Source organism: Centropristis striata, chromosome 5 (genome assembly GCF_030273125.1).
Source record: "Centropristis striata isolate RG_2023a ecotype Rhode Island chromosome 5, C.striata_1.0, whole genome shotgun sequence".
NCBI lineage: Eukaryota > Metazoa > Chordata > Actinopteri > Perciformes > Serranidae > Centropristis > Centropristis striata.
Genome location: NC_081521.1, coordinates 30,675,883 through 30,701,536, shown reverse-complemented (window position 1 = coordinate 30,701,536; position 25,654 = coordinate 30,675,883). Strand labels below are relative to the sequence as shown.

General features: G+C 35.6%; 2 protein-coding genes and 1 long non-coding RNA gene across 4 annotated transcripts in view; 1 reads left to right on the top strand and 2 right to left on the bottom strand.

The window, feature by feature from the left end:
* Nucleotides 1–5,008, bottom strand: part of LOC131971052 (uncharacterized) — a 50,938-nt gene extending 45,930 nt beyond the window's left edge. Inside the window, exon 1 of the long non-coding RNA XR_009394340.1 lies at nt 4,945–5,008. This is a non-coding gene — a long non-coding RNA (uncharacterized LOC131971052). The remainder of the gene's footprint in view (nt 1–4,944) is intronic.
* Nucleotides 2,627–4,144, top strand: irx7 (iroquois homeobox 7). Its single transcript, XM_059332325.1, has 2 exons — nt 2,627–2,845; nt 3,145–4,144. Exons 1-2 carry the CDS (start codon nt 2,627–2,629, stop codon nt 3,895–3,897), a joined length of 972 nt encoding a protein of 323 aa, XP_059188308.1. The 3' UTR covers nt 3,898–4,144.
* A 3,888-nt stretch (nt 5,009–8,896) lies between the features above and the next one.
* Nucleotides 8,897–16,950, bottom strand: cd40 (CD40 molecule, TNF receptor superfamily member 5). Of its 2 annotated transcripts, none has more exons than XM_059332323.1 (9): nt 16,827–16,950; nt 15,567–15,648; nt 13,936–14,058; nt 13,690–13,836; nt 13,502–13,595; nt 11,891–11,949; nt 10,843–10,935; nt 10,708–10,748; nt 8,897–9,551 (listed from the first exon to the last, which is right to left on the bottom strand). In XM_059332323.1, exons 1-9 carry the CDS (start codon nt 16,896–16,898, stop codon nt 9,267–9,269), a joined length of 996 nt encoding a protein of 331 aa, XP_059188306.1. In that variant the 5' UTR covers nt 16,899–16,950; the 3' UTR covers nt 8,897–9,266. The 2 variants fall into 2 exon arrangements, with proteins under 2 accessions (XP_059188306.1, XP_059188307.1); XM_059332324.1 differs by having other exon boundaries at nt 10,714–10,748.
* Nucleotides 16,951–25,654: the final 8,704 nt, after the last annotated feature.

Sequence of the window (25,654 nt, the reverse complement as noted above, 5' to 3'; positions counted from 1 at the left end):
CCACTTTTTTTTCTTAATCTGTGGCTACCCCAATATCTCCCTCTTTCGATTTCAATCCTTGTTTTTGCACTAGTCCATTAATTATATGACATTATATGAAAAATACAACAAAAAATTGCAATGAGAAGCAGCAAACCAATCTTGTAATATGAGAAGCTGGAATGAGATAATGTTTGGATATGTTTTTACTGTTAAATCCCAAAAAATTACACAAATAGCTTAGTTGCGGATTGTTGTTGATAGACAAATCAATTAAATGAATAATAAAATGTTTTTAGTCTGCAGCGTTTCCTCCACAATCTCTCTGAAGGTCTCTGATGTTGCGTTTAAAATACGTGATAGCATTGACACCAAAAGAAAATACATTAGCCTCAGTGAGCCGCAACTGATGTTCCTAGAGATTTAAAATAAACAAACGCCTCAAGGAGATCAATTTCCCCAATAAATTCAAGGTTTCAGAGCAATGAGATTAGAGGCTGAAGTGATTTTGTGTCATAGAGAAATCTTGATTTTTTTCTGCAAAGGTAAGGATTTAATCACATGTATTTAAATCATACATTTACATGGGCTCATCTCTATATTTTCTTTTACATTAAAAGACTTACTATAATAATTGCAATTTATATAGGTTTATTTCATACAGGCGAACATTAGTCAAAGTGCAGCACAGCTAAACTTCTCTAAAAACTGCATTAGTTTCAGCTAGTAGGTGTATCTAATAAACTGACAACAGAGTGTAAACTTTTAGTAAGCAATTTGCCGCAACAAGGGGATCAATACTTTACAATGCATTATTGATGTTTTTGTCCTAATGCATTTGCAAGATTTTTTTACGGTTTAAAATACTTTATATAAATATATTATATATATATATATATATATATATATATATATATATATATATATATAAATATATATATATAAATCCAATATCCAAATATATAAATATATAAATAATAAATCCAAGTTTTCTGGTGCAACATATATAATCTCAGATGTGTGCACATGTTAAATTTTTGAGTTGTGTGTGTGTATGTGTTTTTATATAAATATTTGGCTAATATGAGACTAAAATACGGTATAAGAAGTAGGAAAAAAAATCATAATTCTTAAGACAAATTAATTGTACATATTATTAAATAACAGTTTTGTTTATCTCGAAAAATGAGTAACAATGTTTGTAAGACTTGACATGGGTTCAGCTTTTAAAAAAATCATTTAAAAAGAGTTTCATCAGATCCAAGCAATGCATTAAAGCTAACTGAAATTAGTTAGAAAGTGAATAAAAACTATAATTATGAACCAAGTGGTTCAAAATATTTAAAATATCTACATTTTGGGAAAGAAGAAGAAGGTGGAAAGATTTGACACTTTTTCAATACATTTCTTGGTATCACTTCTTAATAAAAGCAACAATGCGCAGCAGCACTACACTTACTAATGCCGTTAATATAATAATGGCAATTATGCAAGATAAGAGAGCTGCGCTGCCTTGAACCCAAACACTGAGTTAAGCTGTGGCTCTTTTGAAGGCCATGAGAGGGGAACAGTGGAATAAGAAGTGTAATCTTCTCCTCTTATCTCCAACAACCCCCCACCACACACACACACACACACACACACACATTAGCATCTGTTATCTCACAATTATCATATACATTAGTCAACACCTGTTTCACTTAACCTAGTTTAATTAGGGCCATTGAAACGTTGTGCTTCACTCAAAACAAAACCATCCGACATGTGAGAGGGCCGTTTGTTGTGGTTCAGCCATCAAATTAACAAATAAAAAAGATTTGGCCCGAAGGCTTGTGAGACTGAATGTCAACTATTGTTGGTTAGAATCATTTTCTTCATTATTTGATGAAAGAACTGCAAGAAGTTCAGAACAATTCTTATACCGACACCTTTACGCGTGCGTAAAACGTGTTTTTATTTGTTTGTTCGCTTAATTTAACGCCGCCGAGGTGGTTAATTTAATTTAAAAAACTAACTATGTGTAGGTGATGAAGTGTCAGCAGACACTGGCGGGTTGTTGTTAACTGAATTCAGGTTATTTTCTAAACTCTCCGCCGATTAGTGCCAGACATGCGAGGTGTTAAATTCGTCATAAAAATGACATCAAACTGGTGTAAGCTACATGTCGTGAAAAGTAAATAAGAGCTAAACACAATAAAAACAATTTAGATAATACAAATTGCGCCTTGAAAACTATAATTTTAAACTTTTAGTTTATGAGCTGTGAAATGTTAAGATGATGTAATAAAAATAAAAAAACAAGGCTAAAAACTATTTTTATGACATACATATAAGCTGTTTGATTGCTACATTGAGCTGAATTCAAAGTAAAAGTTGCATTTGAATTGAAACTTCAGTTCTCTTTTTAAAAAAAATCTCTGTGTTGCGATAAGTAGCACATATTTAGCCTCTCCACCAAAACGCTAAAAGGAACAGCGGAGAGCTTCTTTGATGGGATTTGTTGCCAGTGAAAGCTGCTGTCAGTCACTGCCAGTGGGCCCGCCCCCTCCCCTCCCCCCGCAGACACACGCTGGCAGCTGGCTGTATATAAACAGATCCAGGAGGGCTGGACTGCTACACTGACTCGAATAGCTGGGACGCAGGAAACATGCCCGCATCGCAAAGTGGAATTGGCAGCTTTTTCTTGGAGCGGAACGTCAGCATGCCGACTGGATATCAGATCCCTGTGCTGGGATGCCCACCGGGTGTGCAGCAGCAGCAGGCTCAGCATCTGGCAGCCATGGCAGCTGGAGTCCCCATAACGTACTCAGGACTACAGGGATACAACTTCATCCCTTACCCACATCACAGGCACATCACACACATGGTGAGTTGATCATTCAAGGAGTCATTAATTGCATGAAAAGCTCGAGTAGAATCAAACTGCTTTTAACAAAAGTTTGCGTAAAATCGGATCTTTGAGGTTTTATGCTCACTTACTGAGTTGTACTGAAGTTCTGTTAGCCCAAAACTGCATAACTGAAAAGGATTTGCATTTATTGATTTGCTGCCTACAAACATATCACGCATTGAACTGTGCGGTTTGGGTCAAATGTCGCCCAAACTGTGCGTAATTGTGCACAATCGCGATTCCCTTGTTCTTAACGTTCCTTTTCTATTTCCCAGAACAACGGTTTTGACTTGAAGGCCGCCTCTCCCTACCATCACGCACTCCTGGCTCGTGGGGGGGCTTTCTACGCTCCGTACCGCCCCGGAGCAGCAGAAGATCCCGGCAGGGTCGCCAAAGTGGCTACCCGGGAGAGCACCGGGGCGCTGAAGGCCTGGCTGAACGAGCACCTGAAGAACCCGTATCCGACCAAGGGCGAGAAAATCATGCTCGCCATCATCACCAAGATGAGCCTGACGCAGGTCTCAACCTGGTTCGCCAACGCGAGGCGACGCCTGAAGAAGGAGAACCGGGTCAGCTGGGCATGCAAGGGGAAATCAGACGAGGAGGAGGAGGATGATGAGCAGGAGGGAGAGAGCGACGATGCGGACAGTTCAATGCCGAACTGTCACCTGGATGATCGCGATGAGGAAGAGCCCCAAAGTGACCGTGCTGACACCGAGGAGCACGTGGACAGCTCAGTGTCTGTGGACGCGCGGCTGGAGATGCCGCACCAGCCGAGCAGCGAGCAGGAAGACAGAGAACTTGCACTTGTGAAGAAAGTTGAAAAGAGTGACTCTGATCACACGATATCTGCTTTGGAGAGTAAAGAAAACATCCAGAAACCCAAAATCTGGTCACTGGCAGAAACCGCCACATCAGAGACTGTAAGGAAACCTCTGGACTCTATTTACCACCCTGCAGGGAAACTGTGGGCAGAGTGGGCTTCAAGAAACGGAATGTTTGTCCCGTCATGTTACACCACTCATTAAATTGTCTAAGCCGGTATTTAGACGCAAATTAAAGACATTTTTGCCACATCATTTGCACTTTAAACTCTGAAACCTCAGGGATTTGTTCGTTAAATCCTGAAGTTTGCAGTGAAAAGAAAATCTGTGTTGAGACCAAAGATTACTTGTGTTATTGTAAATAAATGTAGATGTATTTTTCCACCACCAACATGTAAATTATGTCTCCTTTGTCTATTCATGAAGAAATATTTTTGCTTAAAAATAAAGTTCAACTTTTAGTGAAATGCCGTTTTCTGGTTTTACTGATCTGTATTTGACTTTAAGGCAGTGATAAATTACGACAGCATTGTTTCCCTCTTTAAAAACTACAGTATTGTATATGAAGCTCCAATATGTAACATACAAAGTTCTGGCAAGTGGCTGAACTATTATTTTTTACTACCGATTCATCCGTCGATTATTTTTTCTAGATAAACTGTTTGGTCTATAAAGTAGCAGTAAGTGTTACCCAAAACTCAAGTTATCGATCCTCAAATGTCTTTTTTCACTAAGTCAAACTAATCTAAATGTATTGTCACAGAGAAGTAAAAGAAAAAACAGGAAAATGTTTACATTTAAGAAGCTGGAATCAGTGAATGTTTGCTCATTTTTCTAAAAACACACAAGTATTATTAAAATAGTTGTACAATCATGTAATAGTTGACACCTAATCAATGATTATTTGCAGCTCTTGTTCTGCATTTTTCTCAAGATCATTTTATATTCCCATGTAAATCCAGTAACAGCAGGCTCATTCATGTAAATTAGATGATAACAAAGAGAGCATTACTTTGCATATCAAACCCAAGTGTATTAAATCTCCTCAAACATGTTTTAGGTCAGCTTTTTGCTGTGTAATCTGCTTTTATGCTTAGAGAAATGTCTTAAATTTCTCTGTGACTGCAAGTTTATGTGAGCTACTTTATCCTCAGGTAGGCCCCTCAGGTCAGGTCTAACATTTAGGGGCTGGTGGGAGGGATTCTTCACTATCAACCTCACAGGTTTCAATGTAAATTCAAAGGGCTGTACCTCCATTAATCCGGGCATAATGAGAAAACCCCTGGGAGCGCTGCTGCCTTGTCTTGTGGCCTCACCTCTTCATGCAAATCCCTACAAACAGGAACACACAGAGGGCAGATTAGCTCTTATCTGAGCCTCTTTTCTCACAGCACACAGATGAATATAATAGAATATCATGTCAGGAAACTTCAAAATGTTTAGAGCTACTAATAAAAATACAGGCTAAGTAAACATGGTTCATCGTGAGATCTTTAAATACAGTCATTGAAAAAAAAATATTAGACCACCCTTGTTTCCTTCAAAAATTGCTCATAAGAGTTTCATTTAAGAGCTGATATCTAGCCATTTTCCATGGTTTTCTTGATATTGATTTTGGTTATTGTCAAGAAAACCATGGAAAATTAGCTCATAAATCAAAGTCTTATGAGCTATTTTTGTTGTTATAATTATATTTGTCCAAACAAATGTACCTTTAGTTGTACCAGGCATTAAAATGAACAAGAAATTGAAGAAAACAAGGGTAGTCTCATATTTTTTTTTATCATGACTATAGATGATCTTTCTCAAAAGCTAAGAGTGTAAGACTGGATGAATGTTGGGGGACATTCTTCAGACTCAACTCATGTTATTGTGTTCAACTCAAAAAGAGAATAATAATGAACACCAAGGAGCACTCAGCTTCATGAAGCAAGCCTGAAATCTTGGTTTGGTCAAGGACTCAGATCTGAATTTCAACATTTAGACAATTACAACGGCAGCATATGAAAGAATATATCAAGGGCTTAAAAGCTCACGTCTCAGCACAACTTTACAAAAAAATCAACCAGACATAGAACGCTGCTGCTTGAATCCTCACGAAGACCAAGAAAGATCACATCAATCCAGTTCTGAGGCCTTTATACTGGCTTCCTGTTTCAAAATACTATTGATTGTTTATAAAGCACTGAATGGTTTGGGGTCAAAATACATTTATGATCTTCTGATGCAGTATGAACCATCCAGAACTCTCAGGTCATCTGTGTCAGGTTTGATTTCTGGCCCCAGAATTAAAACTAAACAAGGAGAAGCAGCGTTCAGTTTTCATGCATCATATATCTGGAGCAAACAAAAAGACTCTCAGTTCCTTTAAAATCAAGGTTGAGGACTTTTCCGTTAAATTAAGTAATCATTCATTTCTTATACTGCAACTCTTATTCTTGTTTTTATACCTGTTATATTGTTATTTTGATTCTCCTGGCTCTTTAAAACCTGTTTTAATTGTATTTACATGTCCTTTTAGACTTTTTCTCAATATTTTTTTTAATTGTTGGATGTAAAGCACTTTGAATTGTCTTGTTGCTGAAATGTGCTATAGAAATGAACTTGCCTTGCCTTTAATGCTGTGTTGAGGCATTTTAGGTAAAAAATGTTTGTGTTTTAGGAACCAATATATGTGTTGATTAACAGACTTTAATATCATGAAAGCTTAACTGAGCCAACACAAAGCAAGCAAGGTTTTTGTTTTGGGAATCACTGGAACAAATGTCAGAGCATGTTTGAATGGACTCAATTATAAGGGCCTATATCAGCACTGGAAAGTCACTAAGTACATTTACTCAAGAACATTTATATAACTTTGTACTTCTACTCCACTACATTTTTAGGCAAATATTGTAGGTTTTACTCCACTACATTTAGCTGACAGCTTTAGTTACTTTACAGGTCAAGATTTAACATAAACAAATTATCAATTTAAAGTGATTAGACTTTTTTGAAAATGAAATCTTACAACAGTATATTAAGTAATTAAATGAGCCCTGTCTTTACAAAATGAAAACACTGCTTACATAAAAGCATCAATACAAATAATGTAATACTATATTTAGAATTTATATAACAATCTGAGTGGGTTCATTCTGCATAAGGAGTATGCAGTAATGTGCTGCCCACTGCTCCTTGCATGGTGTGTTCACTTGTGTGTAAAAAAAAAAAAAAAAAAGGCTGGGTTAAATGCAGAGGTTGAATTTCCCCATTGTGGGATTAATAAAGTAATCTTCTTCTTCTTCTCTTTTACTTTTGATAGTACATTTAGAAGTACATTTAGATGCCGATACTTTTGTACTTTTACTTGAGTAAGTTTTGAAGACTTTTACTTTTAGTGGAGTAATTTAACAGTGTTGTATTTGACTTAAGGGATCTGAATACCCCCCCAATCTTCGTTTTGTAATGTGCTTGGATTTATTCTTTACTATTTATGCTGATAATGGCCCCACCCCAGGTGTGGAAATTGCAAAAAAAGATAAAACTTAGCCTTGATAATAAAAATATCCTCACAGTAAGTCGAAATAATGAGATAAAAAGTCATAATTATTAGATTAAAAAGTCGAGATGATGAGATAAAAAAAGACACAAGTATGAGATTAAAGGTCATAAATTATCATCTCATAATTTTGATTTTTTATCTCACAATAATGACTTTTTATCTCATAATTATGACTTTTTATCTCATTATTTCGACTTACTTTGAGGATATTTTTATTATCAAGGCTAAGTTTTTTCTTCTTTTTACCTGGCGGAAATGGGCTTCCATAACTTTTTGACGCTGTGTGCTGAGCTGAAATTTCAGCAGCCTACTGTGAACCTTTAGCGCCCCTCTGCGGAGCTCAAGAGGAACTACAGCACAATTTATTCAAGTACATCAGGTGTTTCAATCTGTGTGGGGAGGTGAAAACGACAGGTACGTGCCGGTTTTTGCAAATTTTTATAACACAGTAAAGTTATACAGACACAAACGCATATTGTTAGATTCAGTGTGACCTACCCTTTACGAGGATATCATAATTTCCGTTGTCTATTGCGAATAAACGTCCATAAATGCGTTTAGAAATCACGGGTGCTCCTTAAAGCTCCAGAACATGCCTCAGAATCTTCAGATTTTTGGGGTTTTCTTGAGAATCAGAGTTTAGCAGTAAAGGTTATCCGTAAACCCATCTGTTCATCGCAAACATGAGCTACTTGCAATTAATTCGGCATTCTTATAATACTTAAAATTTCCTGAATTAGTAACAACCATTAGTAAAAATGTTAGGGTTTAAGCTGTAGCCTACCTCTCATTGAACCCACGTGGGACATTGTACTTCCCCCAGGGCATTATGGGAACCGACGCATTTGACAGACAAACTTTGAGCTCCAAAATAGGGAATTTATCTCAGAACAATGTGGGTCCTCTTCCTCCAGCAACACTTTACTGGTGTGAATTTGTTAGTGACGTTAACTGGAAACTTACCACAAAAGTAATTTCAGTTGATCTGTTGATTTTATCCAGGGAAACATTTCTTGAAATGTCAACCAAAATTTCTTCTGTTTATGTTGGTCTCATACATTTACATATGAACTGTGGAAAGATATTAATAACTTTATAGTTGTCAACATTTGTTCAGATTCCCTGTTTTCTACAGAAATAATATATTTAATGTGATTATGGTGACAAAGACAAAGTTTAATGCCTTTTTCTTTTTTAAATCTTCTTTTACTTCTCACAAAATTCTACAATCACAAAAGTACATTTACAAAATACAATGAATGTATACAACATCTTGAACATTTGTAAGTGATCCTACTGTAATACTTTTGCATATTAATTTGTATTTTATTTATTTACTATTATTGTTTTATTATCCTAAGTTTGGTACCAGATGTGTGTATGATTCTTGTGGTTTATGCTTTTATTTTTATACATATATTTACTTACTTATATATTTAGACAGCTTGAAATAAAAAAAAGACATTTGAAAATAAAGAACAAAAAAGCCACTAACACTTTTAAATATACATAATCATTCAAATTTGAGAGTACTTAAACTTTGTACTCATCTGGCTTGCTAATTCAATTAAAAAACTGTTTTTTAGTATTATAATTGTCAATGTTAAACACCAGTTTTTTTGCAAATAAATTAAAAGAAAAAACAAACAGACACTCCCATGGTTTAACATTCAAAACATTTTATACAAATAAGAAGGCTTCTAAATTACATGCTGTTTCCATGCACTAATATCTCCTTAACACATCTATGTACCTCGTGCAAATATATACAAATGTGTTTGAAGGCATGAACATAAAAGTGGATGAAATAAAAAAAACATTACAAACATTTAAAAAAAAAAAAAAAAGCTCCTAAAAACAAATGCAGTCAAGCCGTCACAGTGTCTTCTAATATTTTTACACAACAACTTCATTTCAACACATGTACACAACTTTAAGGGGAGAATTATTCTCAAGACAAATGGCAACACTACAGGCTACATGAATAATTACATTGGATCAGCAAGGATCTTAGTGACAGCAGCTGGTTTCAGTCTGTGAACGCCTGTGTCTGTGATTCCTGTCGGGACAGGATTGACGACTTCCCCATCTCCTGAGTCACAAATTTGCCATTTTCAGAAAAAAGTACATCTGACGACACCTCCTGGCTCGGCTGATCCTCCACGTTTTCCTCCGGTAACCCCGCACCGCCCTCGTCTTGTGAGGACTGTGATATCGGCATCATGGACTCTTCCTCTCCAACATCAGTTGGGTTTGTCAGCACCACTTCTCTCAGCTTCTCCCCCTTATCTCCCCAACATGATTCAACACAGATCTAAAAGAGTAAAATAGTGTTAAAATGCAGAAATATTACAAATGTGGAATATTGCTTCTTAAGTGGTGGGACGGTTAAGTACATTTTTATGAATTCAAGGTCAACAGTTTCTCTCAGTGGTTTGTATTAATCACTTCACTTCCACATAAATACAAAACCTCATCCTTTTTTTAGGTAACCCTTGTACCTCACTATGGATATTTTTGGCTCTTTCTTTTTGAAATTTTCAATCACTTTGGCTGTGTTATAGCATACAATTTGGCAAAGATATGAGTTTTTTTATTTATCATTTCTACCTAAGCTCCTATAATAAACTGTGTAGACAATCTGTTCTGTTCAGAGCTATTCTGGAGTGGAACCCCTTTCCATTTTACATCGTATTAATAGATTCCAAAGAGAGGTACGCATTTTTGCTTAAACAGTTTCTTTTAATGTTGCAGCTGCAGTAGTTAAACTGTACGGGTCCACAAGGATCTTCGTATAAACAATCTTCCTATCTTGTGAGACCGCTTTTTCTTTTCCTTTATCTATTTTTTATTTATTTTTTGGTATCTGTTTATATGTTATGCTATGGTGTTTCTATGTTGTGTATGGACTCTTAATTTTACTGTACAAGTGTTGCGTCATGTCTTGTGATACATGTTTGTCAGTGTCTATGATTGTATATGTGTTGTGACTGTATTGACGGTGGTTGTTGTTGTTGTTGTTTTTGTTTTGTTGATGATCTCGGAGAATGGACAATTTGTTTTAATGTTTGGACTCCAGGAAGAATAGCTATGCTAATGTGCTGGTGCTAATGGAGATCAAATAAATGAATAAATAAAATACTTCTTGTTCTTCCAGTGGTCATATCATGTTTGCATCTTGCTAATGGGCATGTATTAGTATTATGCATAGGATTTTTTATTCAGTCAAATGTAACATTTGCTGAGTTTGTTGATTTTTAAAAAAAAAATGTATTGAAGGTTTGGACAAATAAACTCAACTTCGTATGAAAGCCACGGGTATAATTGCACTTGTATAGACCATAAACATCTTAGATATAGAGAGTGAATATCAAAAGAGAAAGTTTCATGCGCGATCATTTTGATTGTTTTTACAAATTATTACTGGATTAATGTCAGTTTACTACAAGCAGGATAAAAGTCATATTTACCTTTACCTTTCCTTCTGTATCTCCTTTACCAAACACAAGAGCTACAAGAAAAACAGAGAACATAAAGTGAGTCACTGAACCTTAACTCATTGAACATAAAACGTAAAAGAAGGGATCGTTTAGAGCACAACGTACCTCTGCAGAGCCAAAGCATGAGAACACATAAAAGTATAAGCCCAATCACAGAACACACAATGATCACAGCTGTATGTTTCCGTGGGATTTCCTCTGCAAGACAAGAAAAAAAAACATTAACAATACATCAATCCTTTCAGCAGTTCACAATTTATCACCTCTAATAAAAAAGGATTATTACATCATTTGAATAAGGGCATGATACAATATTATTGCAATTTTAAGCATTTTGCGGTATGGTGAGAACTGCAAAATAATATATTGCGATTTAACTGTTTAACTGCATTTTGGTTCTACAAAATAAAATTCCATCAAGTATTGTTTTGTCAAATAAGAGAACATTCTCAGTCTATTCATCTCACTTCAGTCTTTTTATTTCTTCACAATGAGAGTCAAACCCACGCACTGACCAAAAAAGTATTCAGTCAAACTGAACTGAACTGATATCAAACATGTATGGACGACAACAACTGCTGCATTTTTTTCAAACTTCCCTCAACTTTAAGCTTCGCTGCTCTGAATTTCGTTGAATGAAACACAAAAAAAGCCTAACCGCCGGCCATCATAACGCTAAATATTGATACTTGGCGGCCACGAATCGATATAATATTGCCACGCAAAAAATTGCGATACTATGCTGTATCGATTACCCCCCACCTCAAATATATACTCATATACATATATACTCATGTTACTCAGTATTATAACAGGAAATGGGTGTACAGCACACCACTACCATATATTTGCATTTTAGCAAAGGAAGTACAAATAAGAAGGTGTGAAGATGTTTAGGGAGTCCATAAAAAAGTGATTCTTTAACTATTTAAACACAGTGGAGTCTACACACAAATGTAGTGTAAACAGTGTGTAGGTGAAAGCCGTTAATCCCACACTCTGAACCACAGACCAACAGAGATTTATGAGCTGCAAAATCTCATCGCCTCGACAGTTTCGTTTTGAGCAAGTCACCGCTAACCACACGGCTGCAGGTGGCAGGAGAGCTAAAAGTGAGAAACCTTTGAAACGGAAAAGCCCACGCGTAACTTACCACAGATGTTGTCAGATTTGTCTGTCCCGCTTTGTTGGACTTGGTATCCACTCTCACATCTGCAAAGAATTCACAGAGTTAAAGGATCATTTCCGGTTTCTCATTCTGATCAAAGTATTCACATTCAGGTGATTTTTTGACCTGGGGTTTTCTGTTTCACTCCTATTCAAGCATCCTGAGACCTTTGGTGAATGAAGTACTCTGCTAAAGTAACAATAACGTATGAGCAGTGATAGCAGTGTTCAAAAACCACAAAAAAAAGCCTTAATACTATGGCTACAAATTTATTTTGCTGATACGTTTCAGCCAACAAGCCTCAGTCACAGAATCACAAGAGTGGTATCCTCCTCCTTAAAGGGACAGTTCACCCTAACTTTTCTCTTATGTCTGCTATTAATCAATCTACATAGTTTTTCTTTTAAGTGTTGGAGACATCAGCCGTAGAGACGTCTGCCTTCTCTTCAATACGTCAGAGATTCCAAAAAAGTTGGTAAAACGTATATTACTGTCCTTGCCACTATCACCCATCTCTTACATCGACCTGTGCAATTTCTCTGCTTGAATCCTGTCTAATTATATTAACACCATATACTTTCTGTTTTCTAGTACAATGCTGCACACCATGTGTCCGTTAAAATTGTGGGTTCAAGTATCCTGTGAAATCATCCTGAGCAACTATACTCGGATCTTTTTTCTGTTTTCTTTTAGTACAATGCTGCACACTAAATTTGATATACCATTTCAGCCACTTTATCACTCCACCAGTTTTTCTTGTTTTTCTTCCTTCTTAAGCTGCTGTAACAACTGACTTTCCCCATTCTGGGAACAATAAAGTTTATTTTATCCTAATTTTGCTAATCCTTTTTGACATATATTCAATTGAGAACTGTGCAAAAAAGGTACATTTTGTGTTTACATTTTTGTTCATTCAGAATTACGTTCATTCAGTTCATTATTAATTACGTTTTTATTTACATTTTACACTGCATTCAAACTTCTTTCAAATGGGGGTTGTATCAGTAATCAGTATTTTTTCTGTGTTTTGAGCACCACAAGCAAAGTGCCCAATAATTCCATTTCATTTAAGTTCTTCTTTTTTTTGTTTCAGTTTAAAATAATGACCCCAGTCGATACTTGCAGGACATTTTGAGAAAAGCACTTTGTCACAGACAGTTTATTTAAAAAACCCCTATTCCACTTTCATATCTAAGGGGGGAAACAACCAGTCTTGCTCTGTCCAAAAGGTAACAAAATACACCTCCCAGCACCTTTTAAAGCTCACTGATTAATATGTTATATCCTACATGTTAAAAATGATCAATCACTTTGTGATATTGATTATTTGAGTCACATTTAACATACAGCTATTAAAGTGTTATTGGTCAGCTTTCCTGAATTATTTCCTTCAATAGTAACTTATAAAAATAAATATATTCAGGGTTGGTAAACTTAAGGAAACCCATGAGAAGAACAAAAAAAAACTGAGGAAAAATTATCTTCAATGTTTATCTTTGAATCAGCCAGGAAGTTCTAAAGAATGTTTGTGAAAACACAAAAGCCGAGAATAAAAAGGCAAACTGAGATTTAAATGGTGAGATTTCTTTTACTTACACTGTCCATTTCCCGCAGACACTGTTCCATGAGGTTTGGTTGGAAAATGTGCCTTCAGGGCATTTCTTACACACAGTGTCATGCGTATGGTTGCCTGAAAGAAAAGAGTGAGATAGAGTCAGTGCAATGCGAAAAATGAAGCTGATCATTCTTTATATTCAGCCTAAATCAAAAAAGTTGCTTTGTACCTTTGGGTTGAGCGCTTCTCCCTGGTGCACACAGGGTGTGTGGGATACAGGTGAGACATGCTTCACTAGAGCAGTGGAATCCCTCCTTGCACATGCAGATGCTTTTTTTGCTTTTGCTCCTATCGACAGGATCCTGGAAGTTTGAATCTGAAAGAAAAATGGAGAGGTTCACTTTGTGCTACATGAAACTAAAGTCTGTCAGTTTATATCAGAACAGGTACGTTTAATTTGTCGAAAAGGTCTTACTTTTGTCGCAGTATGGCTGGAGTTCACACTTTGTTTCACTCGTGTATTTGTCCTGATATTCACTTTCCTTACACTCTGTACACTGAGGCTCCAGACAAGTGCCCACCGACGACTTTCTGGTCCCTGAAAAACCAAGTGTTGTTTTATAGTAAAAAATGCAGAACTGTGCAGCTTTTAAGTGTTTGTAGTAAATAGGAAAATTTGGCTGTAAGAAATAGTTTGACCTCTACAAACAAGTAAGGCAACGTGAACATATTTAACACTGAGAGGGACATATAACATTACATATACAGACATATTTGAGATTGAGATATATATTTCACATGTATATTTAAAGATATATATGCAAACATGCAGCAAAATATTTGAAGTCTATGTACAAATTCTGTATATATGTTTTAGATCTGTTTAAAATAAGCTGTACAACATTTATAATTATTTTTACATTTCTAAAATATGTAGTTGACAAATTTATTTTTTTATAATTTATATTTTTTAATCAACAAATGTTTTTCTTTTTACATAAAACACCATAAATCATTCCTACAGGTTGTGTAATGAGTTTGAGAATTACATTTTTTTTTTTTTTTCAAATAACTTGTGATTTAATTGTATATTTCAATAACGGCGAGCCAAAATACGTTTTTCTGCCGAGAGTTGAATGAACTCTCTCATATCTGTCTGCTAAATACAAAACTACAGCCATGAAACGGTTAGCTTAGATTAGCATAAAGACTAGAAATACAGGAAAACCGGTTATGTCTATGTCTGAAGAGAACAAAATCAACACCTCTGCAGCTCACTGATTAAAATGTAATGACTGATTTGTTTAATCTGTACCAAAGTAGAGGTGTAAAAACAAGAAAGTATGCTTTCCTCTATGTGCTGGTTTATATCTTGGCCAGGAGCAATGACTCAGCTAACCTGGCTGTATGCCTGCAACTAACAGTTATTTTCATTATGGTATGGAGTAGTCTATGAAATAGTAAACCCTAATGGAAATTGCTCATTGCAACTTCCCAAGTCAAAACCCCCAAATTGTCAGTTAACAATTATTTCAAAAAGTAAAAAAGAAGATTTCATTTGAGGAGCTGGAGCCTGAAAATGTGTTGGATTTTTCCCAGAACTTCTCATTTACTTCACAAATGAATTGATTAATCAGCTAATCATATCAACTCTACCTGGATGTAGCTACATACTTAACAGGTGGCTAAGGAGTGGCATTAATCTGCTCCTTTAAGTCTTGGAGAGAAATATAATTTTCCGAATTATTGAACTATGGCTTTAAAGTGCTGTGGATGTTAGGGAATGGTAAAGTGAAAGAGAAACCAAAGAAGGAAAAGGGATAATAAATGAAAGCAAAAGTTAATGTTTTTAGTATCTGTTTTACCATCTTTGTCATCTACAAAGATATAATGTTTATTTAACTCATGTAGCTTTTGGAGGAATTCATTATTTATTATTAATTACACCTTTTTAAACGGCTCCGTGTTAATGTTTTGTCTTATAGGAGGCTTTTTACCCCTACTTTTTTATATAGTAGTAAGGGAATGGGACACAACTCCCATACAAATAAATAACAGGAACAACATGACGCAAACAATTTCATCAGAGAAAACGTGTTTCTGTACCTGGACCACACATTTTGCAGCACTCGTCATTCGCCACATATTCAGTCAGGGGGTCACAGTGCGGCTGAGCAGTGGTCATCCCCTGCAAAACACAAGAGTGAAGCTTTAATAACAGGTCATAATTAGAGTTGCAACAACTCATCCATTAAAATTGATAATTAAAATAGTTTATGGCAACACATTTCATCATTTTTAGTTAGGTCTATGTTATGATGCACAAATGTGCTGTTTGTTTGGTTTAGCTAAAATTAGGTGAATGTTTAGATCCACTGATGCATTCATGTACACTGCAACATGAGATAATGTAATGGTATGTAGTTTTTGTAATATTTACCTTTGCCAATATTTATCTTTGCCAGTGTTGTAATTAAAAAAATATGTAGCTGACAAATTAATATGTTCACACTTTAGATTTTTTTAAAGCAAGTTTAAGCACAGTTTCAACAGTTTCCACAGGTTATGTATTTTTTGTATTTGTGGTCTAACATAGATACTTTAAAAAAGCTTTTCTCTTACATTTCAATAATGGTAAGCCACTTAGTTTAGTTTTCTATTTTGATATCTTTACTTGCCTTTTTTTCGTCTGCAATTATAAACAAAAACAACAGGGTATGTATTGGCTAACATGTAAAAAGAGCATTGTACAAGGGACAGAATATTACATTTTTTAAATACAAATGTAGCTTATTGTCTTTTATATCCGATTAGTAATCAATTCATTGAAGTAGTAACAGATTATTAAAATAGTTGTGCCTTTTATGGTCTGTAGTGATGGTTGTTTTTTCTCTTTCACGGCTGTTGCTTTACTTCCTCTCCACCTTACTGTAAGGGGTGTGGTGGAAAGTACCAAACATTCAAGAAGCTGTTCACTCTGAAACTGGCAGCCAGGTGCTTTTCGCTCTTTCTTTTTACATTTCATCGCTATTAATATTATTTCTGCGTATCTTCAGAAAAAGTCACGTGTTTTCACCGCAACCTTAAGTCACATTGCTGCAGCGAGGAAAACGAAAGTGAAAGTAACGTTTTACAGACGTTCGTCATAGGGCGTAACCTGAAATAATGTGCTACATTTCGACCAAAATATCAGATTAAACAACACTTCTGAGCAAAAAAGGATAGAATCAACGAAAAGTAGCATAAATTATAGTTTATAACCGCACAACTAGCTGATAAAGTGTAACTGCAGCGACTTGCAGTTATCACAAGTCACAATCTATTATTTTTTCCAACGAAATAAACGACCTTATTCATCTTACTCACCTTATAATCCCACATAATCACTCCCAGTAGAAGTAGCAGTAGATGCATGTTAATGCGGTGTGTTGACTGCATGCTGTTGCTCTCTCTTCAAGTCTGTCTGCTGCTTTCACAAGCTGCTCTGCGCGCCCTCCTCTATAACTAATACGTGGGAGGAGCTGTATGAGGGTATTTCCTGTGTGACTTTCTGCACTTGACCATTTTCTGTAAATGAGTCGGATCATAGGTTGTTTATTTGGTTACCCAAATGTCCAGTTAACACATTATTATTTCATGTCGGGACATGAAACCCTGTGGTGTATTTAGACTAGACTATTAAAGGTCAGTAAATATCAGTGGGGGAAGAAGTTTCTGTGCCTTTAAATGAAAGTGTCACATGATTAGATTCAACTTTATTGTCATTGAACAGAGTACAAGTACTAGGACAACGAAATGCAGTTTAGCATCTAAGCAGAAGGGCAGAGTAGTAAAGTGCAAGGGTATGTACATATGAACAGAGTATATTAATATTGTGTAGGTATGAATTGAATATGCTATAGGATATATACAGTGAATTAATATGTTATAGAAATATATACAGTAAAGAATGTACAGTATAGCAGCAGTGCAGGTAGATGAATGGATGATTATACATAGTCAAATACAAGTAAAAGTTCTATATTTTATATTAAGTAAAATAAGTGTTATCAGCAAAGTGCACTTAAAGATGAACGTAATTATTATAAGTGTATATATTCAGGGTTTTAGATCACTGGATTGTTATTACTGCGGTATAAATGTGTAGATCTGGTAACTGTTGCAGCTGGCCAATGTGGAGCTCATTTTAAGTACTTTTTAAAAGTTTAAACCTGATCGTATTTGACAAACTTTGTCGTATATTTTGTATGTGAAATGTTGATGCAAAGTAACCAGAAGTGTACCTGAAAATGCATGTAATAATGAAGTAAAAAGCACAATATTCCTATTTAGAGGTAGAACCAAAAAGTGGGAATATCCAAGTGAAGTACAACAAATGTATACATAGTAGGCGCAGCCTACTTGTAATTGCACTTAATTACTTTAATCCCATATTTTATCCAAGGGGGGGACATAAAATGTCAACAAATGTTTTATTCCCAAAACTACCTTGTTTCTCACGAAATGTACAGTTCACAGCTGTATTGTTTTCATTGTTCTCGACACCTGTTGTGCTGTAGAGCATGAAACTCGACTAGAATGAGGGATTCCCCAAGAAGTTTTTCTATGAATGGGGGATTCCCATATGATGGTGAATGTGTAACTGCTAGTGAAGGTTTCGCCTTGTCGTGTTCAGACATGCGCACTGACCATTTCACGTGCCTACAACGCAATCAAGTGCCGTTTGTTTACATCAGATTTTGTTGCGCGTGTATTCATGTAATTACGGCACATATAGCCGGTGCAGCCAGAAAGCATGCGCACTTCATTTCTTCACAACCTTTTTCTTTCTGAAAATTCCAATAGAGTAACCTGAGTGTTTGTCTTTTGTGTGCACACAGTGAAAATGAAGCCATTTTTGTGGAATATTTACACAATGACACCTCTGATATTTGTACTTTTCTCTCATGTCAGACTTCAGGCTTTGTAAAATATTATTTCAATCTGACTCTACCTAGGCCTATGTCATTCCTTTTTGTGTGATCTCTTCCTATTCCTCTTCTTGTGAGAGATCAGTTATTTTGAATGAATGTGTATTTTGTGTTTATCTTATTCTTTTATACAGACATTTATGTGCTATATCCACTTATTTTTCTGCTTTAGCCCTGCTCATATAGTCCGGTATTCATGAAATACGCTGCATTATTGAGGACATAAAGGAGTAAAAATTTACATTTTTCATCACTTTTTCTGACTCATTTTCTATTTGTCTTTAAAAGAAAGAATAAATATACATACATAAATACATAAAAATATAACTTTTTTGACAATTTTAAGAGTAATATTACAAGTTAAAATCCAATTTCAGGAAGTAGACTTCTCCTAAACAGTTTAGGAAAAATTCTGAAAATTCTGTTGGATAGTTGATAATAATAGGTGCCAAGCGACACTTTTGTTGTTTTTGAATTCACCTTTTTCTGTGAAGTCCCTCAGCATGTCTCTGTTAAATGTGGGGATTTTCTAACTTGTTAACAGAGAGAAATTATGTGCAGTGCTGAAAGAACTATCCAGATCCTTTACTTAAGTAAAAGTACAAAAGTATCAGCATCAAAGTTTACTTAAAGTATCAAAAGTAAAAGTACTTGTTATGCAGAATGGACCCACTCAGATTGTTTTATATATTACAAATATATTATTGGATTAATATTATGATGCATTTATATAAGAAGCATTTAATTTAATCAAGATGGGGCTCTTTTAACTACTTATAATACGGTTATGAGGTTTAATTAAAAAACAACAAGTCAAATCACTTTAAATGTATTTTCTATGTTAAATCTCGGCCTGAAAAGTAACTAAAGCTGTCAGCTAAATGTAGTGGAGTAAAAAGTACAATATTTGCCTCTAGACGCATAAAGATAAATAAAATGGAAATACTCAAGTAAAGTACACATACCCCAAAATTGTACTTAAGTACAGTACCACCACTGAATATCTGCCTGTCACATAGGTGCAAGGCATCAGAAAGCAACGTAAATAAAAATGATATTGAAGTAGATGGTTGGAATGATGAGCTGAACTGAAGATTTATTTATCTTTTCATTTTATCTTGATTTAGTATACATATTTAGAGCTTTACGGACATGTATATGTATCTCTCTCTGTGTGTGTATATAGATATATGTATGTATTTATTTATTTACTTATTTTTAATTTATTTATTTTGTGGTTATAAATGCCCCCCTCCTTTTTTACCTCTCTCTCTTTCTTTCCCCAGTTATTTATTTATTAATTTTATTTTTATCAACATTATTGCTATCATTATTGTTTATTATTATTTTTCTTGTATGTGCCTTCTTGTTCTATGTTGTTCACCATTTGTAAATTAAGAAAATGTGCAATAAACATATGTTTTAAAAAAAAGAAAGCAGCGTCAATGAAAAAAGGGTTACTTTGTCATACTTACTCTACTTTTTCCATTTGAATGTGTCTATAAAAGACTGCACGCATATAATAAAAAACACAAGAAGACTTAAAATACAAGAAAGAAAAAAAGTCAAAACACAGTGTAGCCAATATTTTAATATATTATTTTAATACATTATATAATATATATAATGATATAGTTTATATATATATATATACATATATAAATAAATTTATAGTTGTCATTACGTTGTGCCATTATGGAATCAGTCTCACACCATAAATCAAATCAAGACAACAAGTAATCTGTGATTATGTATTATTAAAATTGAGAGGGCATTGGTTTTTTCCTCAGTGACAAATCCCTGGCTCTGTCAATTGTATGAAAATGTATATAATTTGAATTTTGTTATGTAGTTGGCCACACAAAACAGACAGACCATATGTGGACTTAAAATAGGAAACTAAAATAATGTTTATTTTTCTTAAAGCATCTTCTTTGATTGAACAAGAAAGCTGAAAGAGCATGTTTTGTTTTAGGAAGCTGCATTTATCTCAAGATTATCCAAAGACATGCAGCATCAGTATCTTATTTTTGGTATGTAGGTAATCATTTTGAAGGTAATCAGCAAAAAAACTTAAAAACATTAAATAAAGGCCCTACAACCTTGTATCTGTCAGCAGTTTGCAAGACTGCTTGAAAGTTGCTCTCTGCATTTGTAGGGGAAGAGTTCACATTTGTTGCTTCTAACAGTAAGCTTGCAGGCGAACTAGATTTTGTTACTGTAATGTATTGTCATATAATAGGTTTTGGGAAGGAGCTGCATTTTTGTTAGTGCTCTCTTCCGGGTAAAAACAGGCTGAGCAGCAGAAAAAACGCATTGTCCTGCAAGTGGAGACATGTAAACTGACTGGAAATGTTTGCGGTTTGGCAGTGAAAGCCTGTGTGTAGCTGTGGGTGTGACCAAACAGCCACTATACCTGCCTCACCTGGGTAACCTGAGCTGAAAGAGGGCGGTGGTTAGAAAGCGTGACAGAAATCACAGCACTTCTGTTTTTTTCCCGGTCAGAGAAGCTGTGTAAAACGCAAAACATCTTTTAATATCTTTGCCGTTAAAGAGGAAAACTTTCATGGACTGAGCCATTAGACTTTTCTGTGGAACAGTCATGATGCCAAATTTGGGATCAAAGAAGAAAGACAATTTGTCCAGAATGGAGAAACACACTATGGACTTGCCACAGGTAAGATTTCAACTTAAGACAAGATAGCAAGCCTCAAGCAGTGTTATTTTAACAGCATGTGTCAAAGTCTTATATATATAACTATGAAAGTGTAGAATCAATGCTTCTACAGATCAGCCCTCTTGTTTTCATTAACGTCACTTCTGTGCAGCACGGGGAGACAAAGTGTTGGCTCTTGGGAGACTCAAGTAATTCTTACTTCCTCAATTTAACCTCACTTCCCTGCTGTTAGTAGTTTCCCACAGAGGAACACCTACAGTATTTACTCAGAAGTGTGTCAAACAATGAGTGACTGTATGTTCCTGTAATTGCAGCTATCTAACAGATCGAGATGCTGCAGTAGTTCCTCTTTCAAATTCCAGTGAACATCTGACGTATCTTGTCGTTCTTATCAACCATGATATATAATCTAAAAGACACTTAAGCTGTGCTTTACTGTAATGTATCTGAAACAAAACGCTGCATTCCAGCTAAATGGAGGAGCATGAAAGCCCTAGAGGGGATTTGAAAATGGCTTTGTAGTTGAACTGTTTGTTTACAAATGCAACACTTTAAAAAAAAAACAGATTTCTTCTACACAATCATGCATATTTTCGGAAATATTAACCAGCATTGTTCCCATAGAGTACTTCACACCCTCTTAAATATAATAACATAAAAAATAAAGAGAATTGACCTCACAGTTCCCACATAATAATACAATTTATCTTTATTTACCTGATTTTTGTGCTTTCAGTTGAGCAATGAGATGCAGCTGAGCATCATGATGAGGGTGAAGAGTGGAGAGCTGTCCATCGAGGACGCTCTGAACCAGGCCAGGATGGAGAGGAAGCAGCTGCACAAACAGAAGAGCCAGGCTGAAGAGGTAACAGCTATTTAACACCGGGCCACCCCACCGGATTACTTTTTGTCACATCTCACAGGTGCTTTACTTCATTATTCCACTTTTTAATGACAATCAATTTGTACCCAACTATTTTCTGATGTGTTTAATAAGTGCTTTAGACAAACAACAATGCATTGGGGTCGTTGAGGACCCCAGTCAAAAGCACCAATGCCATGGGTCCTACTTTTTAAGTATCACACACAATAAGTCAGCATTTGGCTATGATTGTTTTTTCTTGCGGCAGTCGGTAGTCCTTGATTGTTAAATATGTTGGTAGGGTGAAACCATCCTTCCTCAATATTTTGTTGGCTGTAACCCCAAAGTTCCCATGGTGAACTGAGTTTAAGTAATTTTCTACTCTACTTTGAGGAAAATTGGGGACTTAGTGTTTGGTGCTGTGTATGTAATGCACATTGGAGTTTTAGGATTTTTTTTAAAAACTTGAAACAGCTGCAGAAAACAACATTATGAGAGCAGTGAAAATTAACCGAATCTCTTAGGTTAAGTGCTAAAAGATGCCTAAATTGTGTTTACTGCCCCTTCTCCACAACACATACGGTTAAAGTGGTATCATTCTTTTCATTGAACTCTCTGCTACATTGACATAAAATTAGTTTAAAGCTGTTACAACCCTGATTCCAAAAAAGTTGGGATGCTCCGTTGTAAATGAAACAGAATTTCCTTTTTGAAATATATTCAACTGAAAACTAGCCAAAGATAATATATTTAACCTCTCAAATTAGGGTTATATGAAAAAAGTATATCTTTTTTAACCGTTGTAGTTTTAGTATATTTTAGTCATTTGCTAAAATAGATTTTACCTTTCAAATGAAGCATCATACATATATTTTGGCCCTACAATTCTTCTGTTATAAGCTTTTTTTGGTCTAATCCTAACCCTTCCCCTATCCCTATACATTTACACTGCCAGGTGAGTTTTAAGAGGTTAATGTTCAAACTGATAAACTTTTGTATTTGTAAATATAAACTCTGAATTCTGAATTGGATACTGTTTTTATTTACCACAGTGTCCCAACTTCCTTGAATTTGTGCTTGTATTTGCATACATTTTTTATGAATGACCTACTTGAACTTAAACTGGAAGAAACCTGTTTTGTTAGATGACAAACTTGCATTGTCCTCCTCTGCTCCTGTAACACTGTTACTGTTAATAAGTTGCTCAGCGTGCTGGATCAGTTTTAAAATAAAGCTGAGGCCAGTTTGATTTGCCCAGAGGTATTTTTATGAAGGAATGTAGCAGTGTTTGATCCACGCCTTAGCAGGAAATAGACAAAAGGTACTATCCTTAAAATTACCTTTTTCCCCTTAGCATGTTATGGTAACACCCTTTCTTCACTTAAAAGGGGTTTTCCCTTTAGGTATTCATGTGTGACTTTTGGGTTTTTTGGCTGTTGATGCAGGAAACAAAACCCTCACAGTACAACTTCAGCGTTCACAAGCATGGTCGCTACAGGTGGCAGAAGCGGGTTCTTCAGGTGAGTTTAAAACAACAACAATATAAAGATCATACAGCCATGCCAGCAGTGACAACTGTCAATTGCTGGAGCACAGCAATGTTCACATGATGTTTAGTTGGGACGAAAAACACCCTACTTTAAACCCTCTCATTGTGACCAACCCAGATTGATTTCAAGACCAAAATGCTGTGCAGCATTGAGAAAGGCATCATAAAGAGACAACTTCCCTTCTCTACTGTCAAGAGCTGTGATGATGGAGTGGGTTCCCGCTTCTCCATTTCCTTTAAAGGACATCATGATTATGAATTGGAGGCCACTTCACTGGAGGACAAACACAAGGTGAATTTATGCGTAGAGTGGGTGCATTTAAACTATGAAATTAAACTAGTAGTTGTAAAACTGTCTTACTTTATACTGCACTGCACTATAAACTAGTGCAGCGCCCAAAGGAAGTATGTATTCGTATTGCGATGCAAATTGCCATTTGGCCAAACAAATCCACCTAGCGATAGTGTTGGCTAATGCCTCTTGCTAGTGTAACCTTAAATAACACAGAAACGCTATCTTTCCGTCCGTATTATGCTTAGCTGTCAGTTAATAAAGTTTTGTTTTTACTGTTTTCAATGGATCAAACTGATGCGGAAGAAAGGGCTTAAATCTCTGCTTAGCATGCTAATCGTGAGATAGCACATTACGCAGTATGCTGCACTAAAAGTACATTAACATGAACCCAATTAGCTGATATTCTATACTGCATGTAAGTATCTCATATCAAATGATTATGGGCATTACGCTTAGCAACATGAATGTCATCTGTGAATTACATAGTACTTAATGCAACATAAGAAGTGAATAAAGCTAAATCTCCGCTTAGCATGCGAATCGCGCTACAACAATGTCTGCAACTCCACAAAACACTTTCTTTTCATAAGGTACACACACCATCCAGCACATACACATTGAACATTGATATTCGCTGGAAAGAATATTATTGGAAAATCAAACCTTGTAGCGCACTTTAAAACTCAGAAAGATAGGTAGGCTAAATAGACTTACAGATGAGATGAGTCAGGTGTGGAAATCCAGAGTGAATTGGGTTACTGACCAGGTGTAGGCCCATCACACAATGGGGCGGAGCTCCCCTAAAAGGCGTCAAATCAGAAACAGTGCAATACTGCAACACATCCTACGTAAATAATGATATTTTGAAAAATGAAATAAAAATCTAAAAATCAAGGATGCACACCTTCGTGCCATCTGCAAACCACATACGAAATCTTAGGTCAGCGAGATATGCCCTAGACACACATCCACACACACACACACACACACACACACACACACACAGACTCTTTTTGCTTGATAGATATAGATACTCAGTACATTTTTGTTGTGCCTGTGATTCACACAAAAAATAATTTAAAAAGCGTTGCTTTGCGGCCAGTTGTTATTGATGCTTTCATTGGGACTTTTTTCATACAAGCCATTCTTGATTTTTAAACAGATGATGCAGCTTGTGAATCAGATCATTTATGGCAACATATACAGTGATCCTGAAGAGGGCAATGCAGAAACACAACAGCAGCCTCAAGCATCAAAGAGTCTTCGGGAAGGGGTCTTGTTGCTGCACAGAGGCGGCCTGGCCTCATTCAAATGGGTGAAGTACGGATGTGTCCTTATTATTGTAAAGATGCTGTTGCACAACAGATGTGCAGAAACATGTAACTTCTTACAGGTTTTGTTTTGTGCCCACACATGACAAAACTACCCAAAATGTTGTGACGGCACTCTGCTTTGAGTAATATTATTTAGAATAATTTGTGTCCAACATATTTTTCCACCCAAAAAAATAACCAGTTAAAAAGAGGTAAAATCATATCTACGCCTAACCCTTTATTAAAAAATCCAAAATCTACACAAGATGTTTCCTCAATTCTCAGTGTTTGTGCACTGAAGGTTACAAGCTTCACAGTAGCGTAAGTTTCATCATGGACAACAACTTATATCTCTTTAAAATGGCTGGTTTACCTATTTGAGTTAATATAAGGCGATGCAGTAATGGCAGTTAAATTGGTTCATTTAAGCACAAATTAGATCTGCTCATGATTTGTAGATAAGGTCTATTTATCATTGGGTTGAAATGGTTTGTAATTTTCAACTTTTGAAGACACAAAATTGCAGTA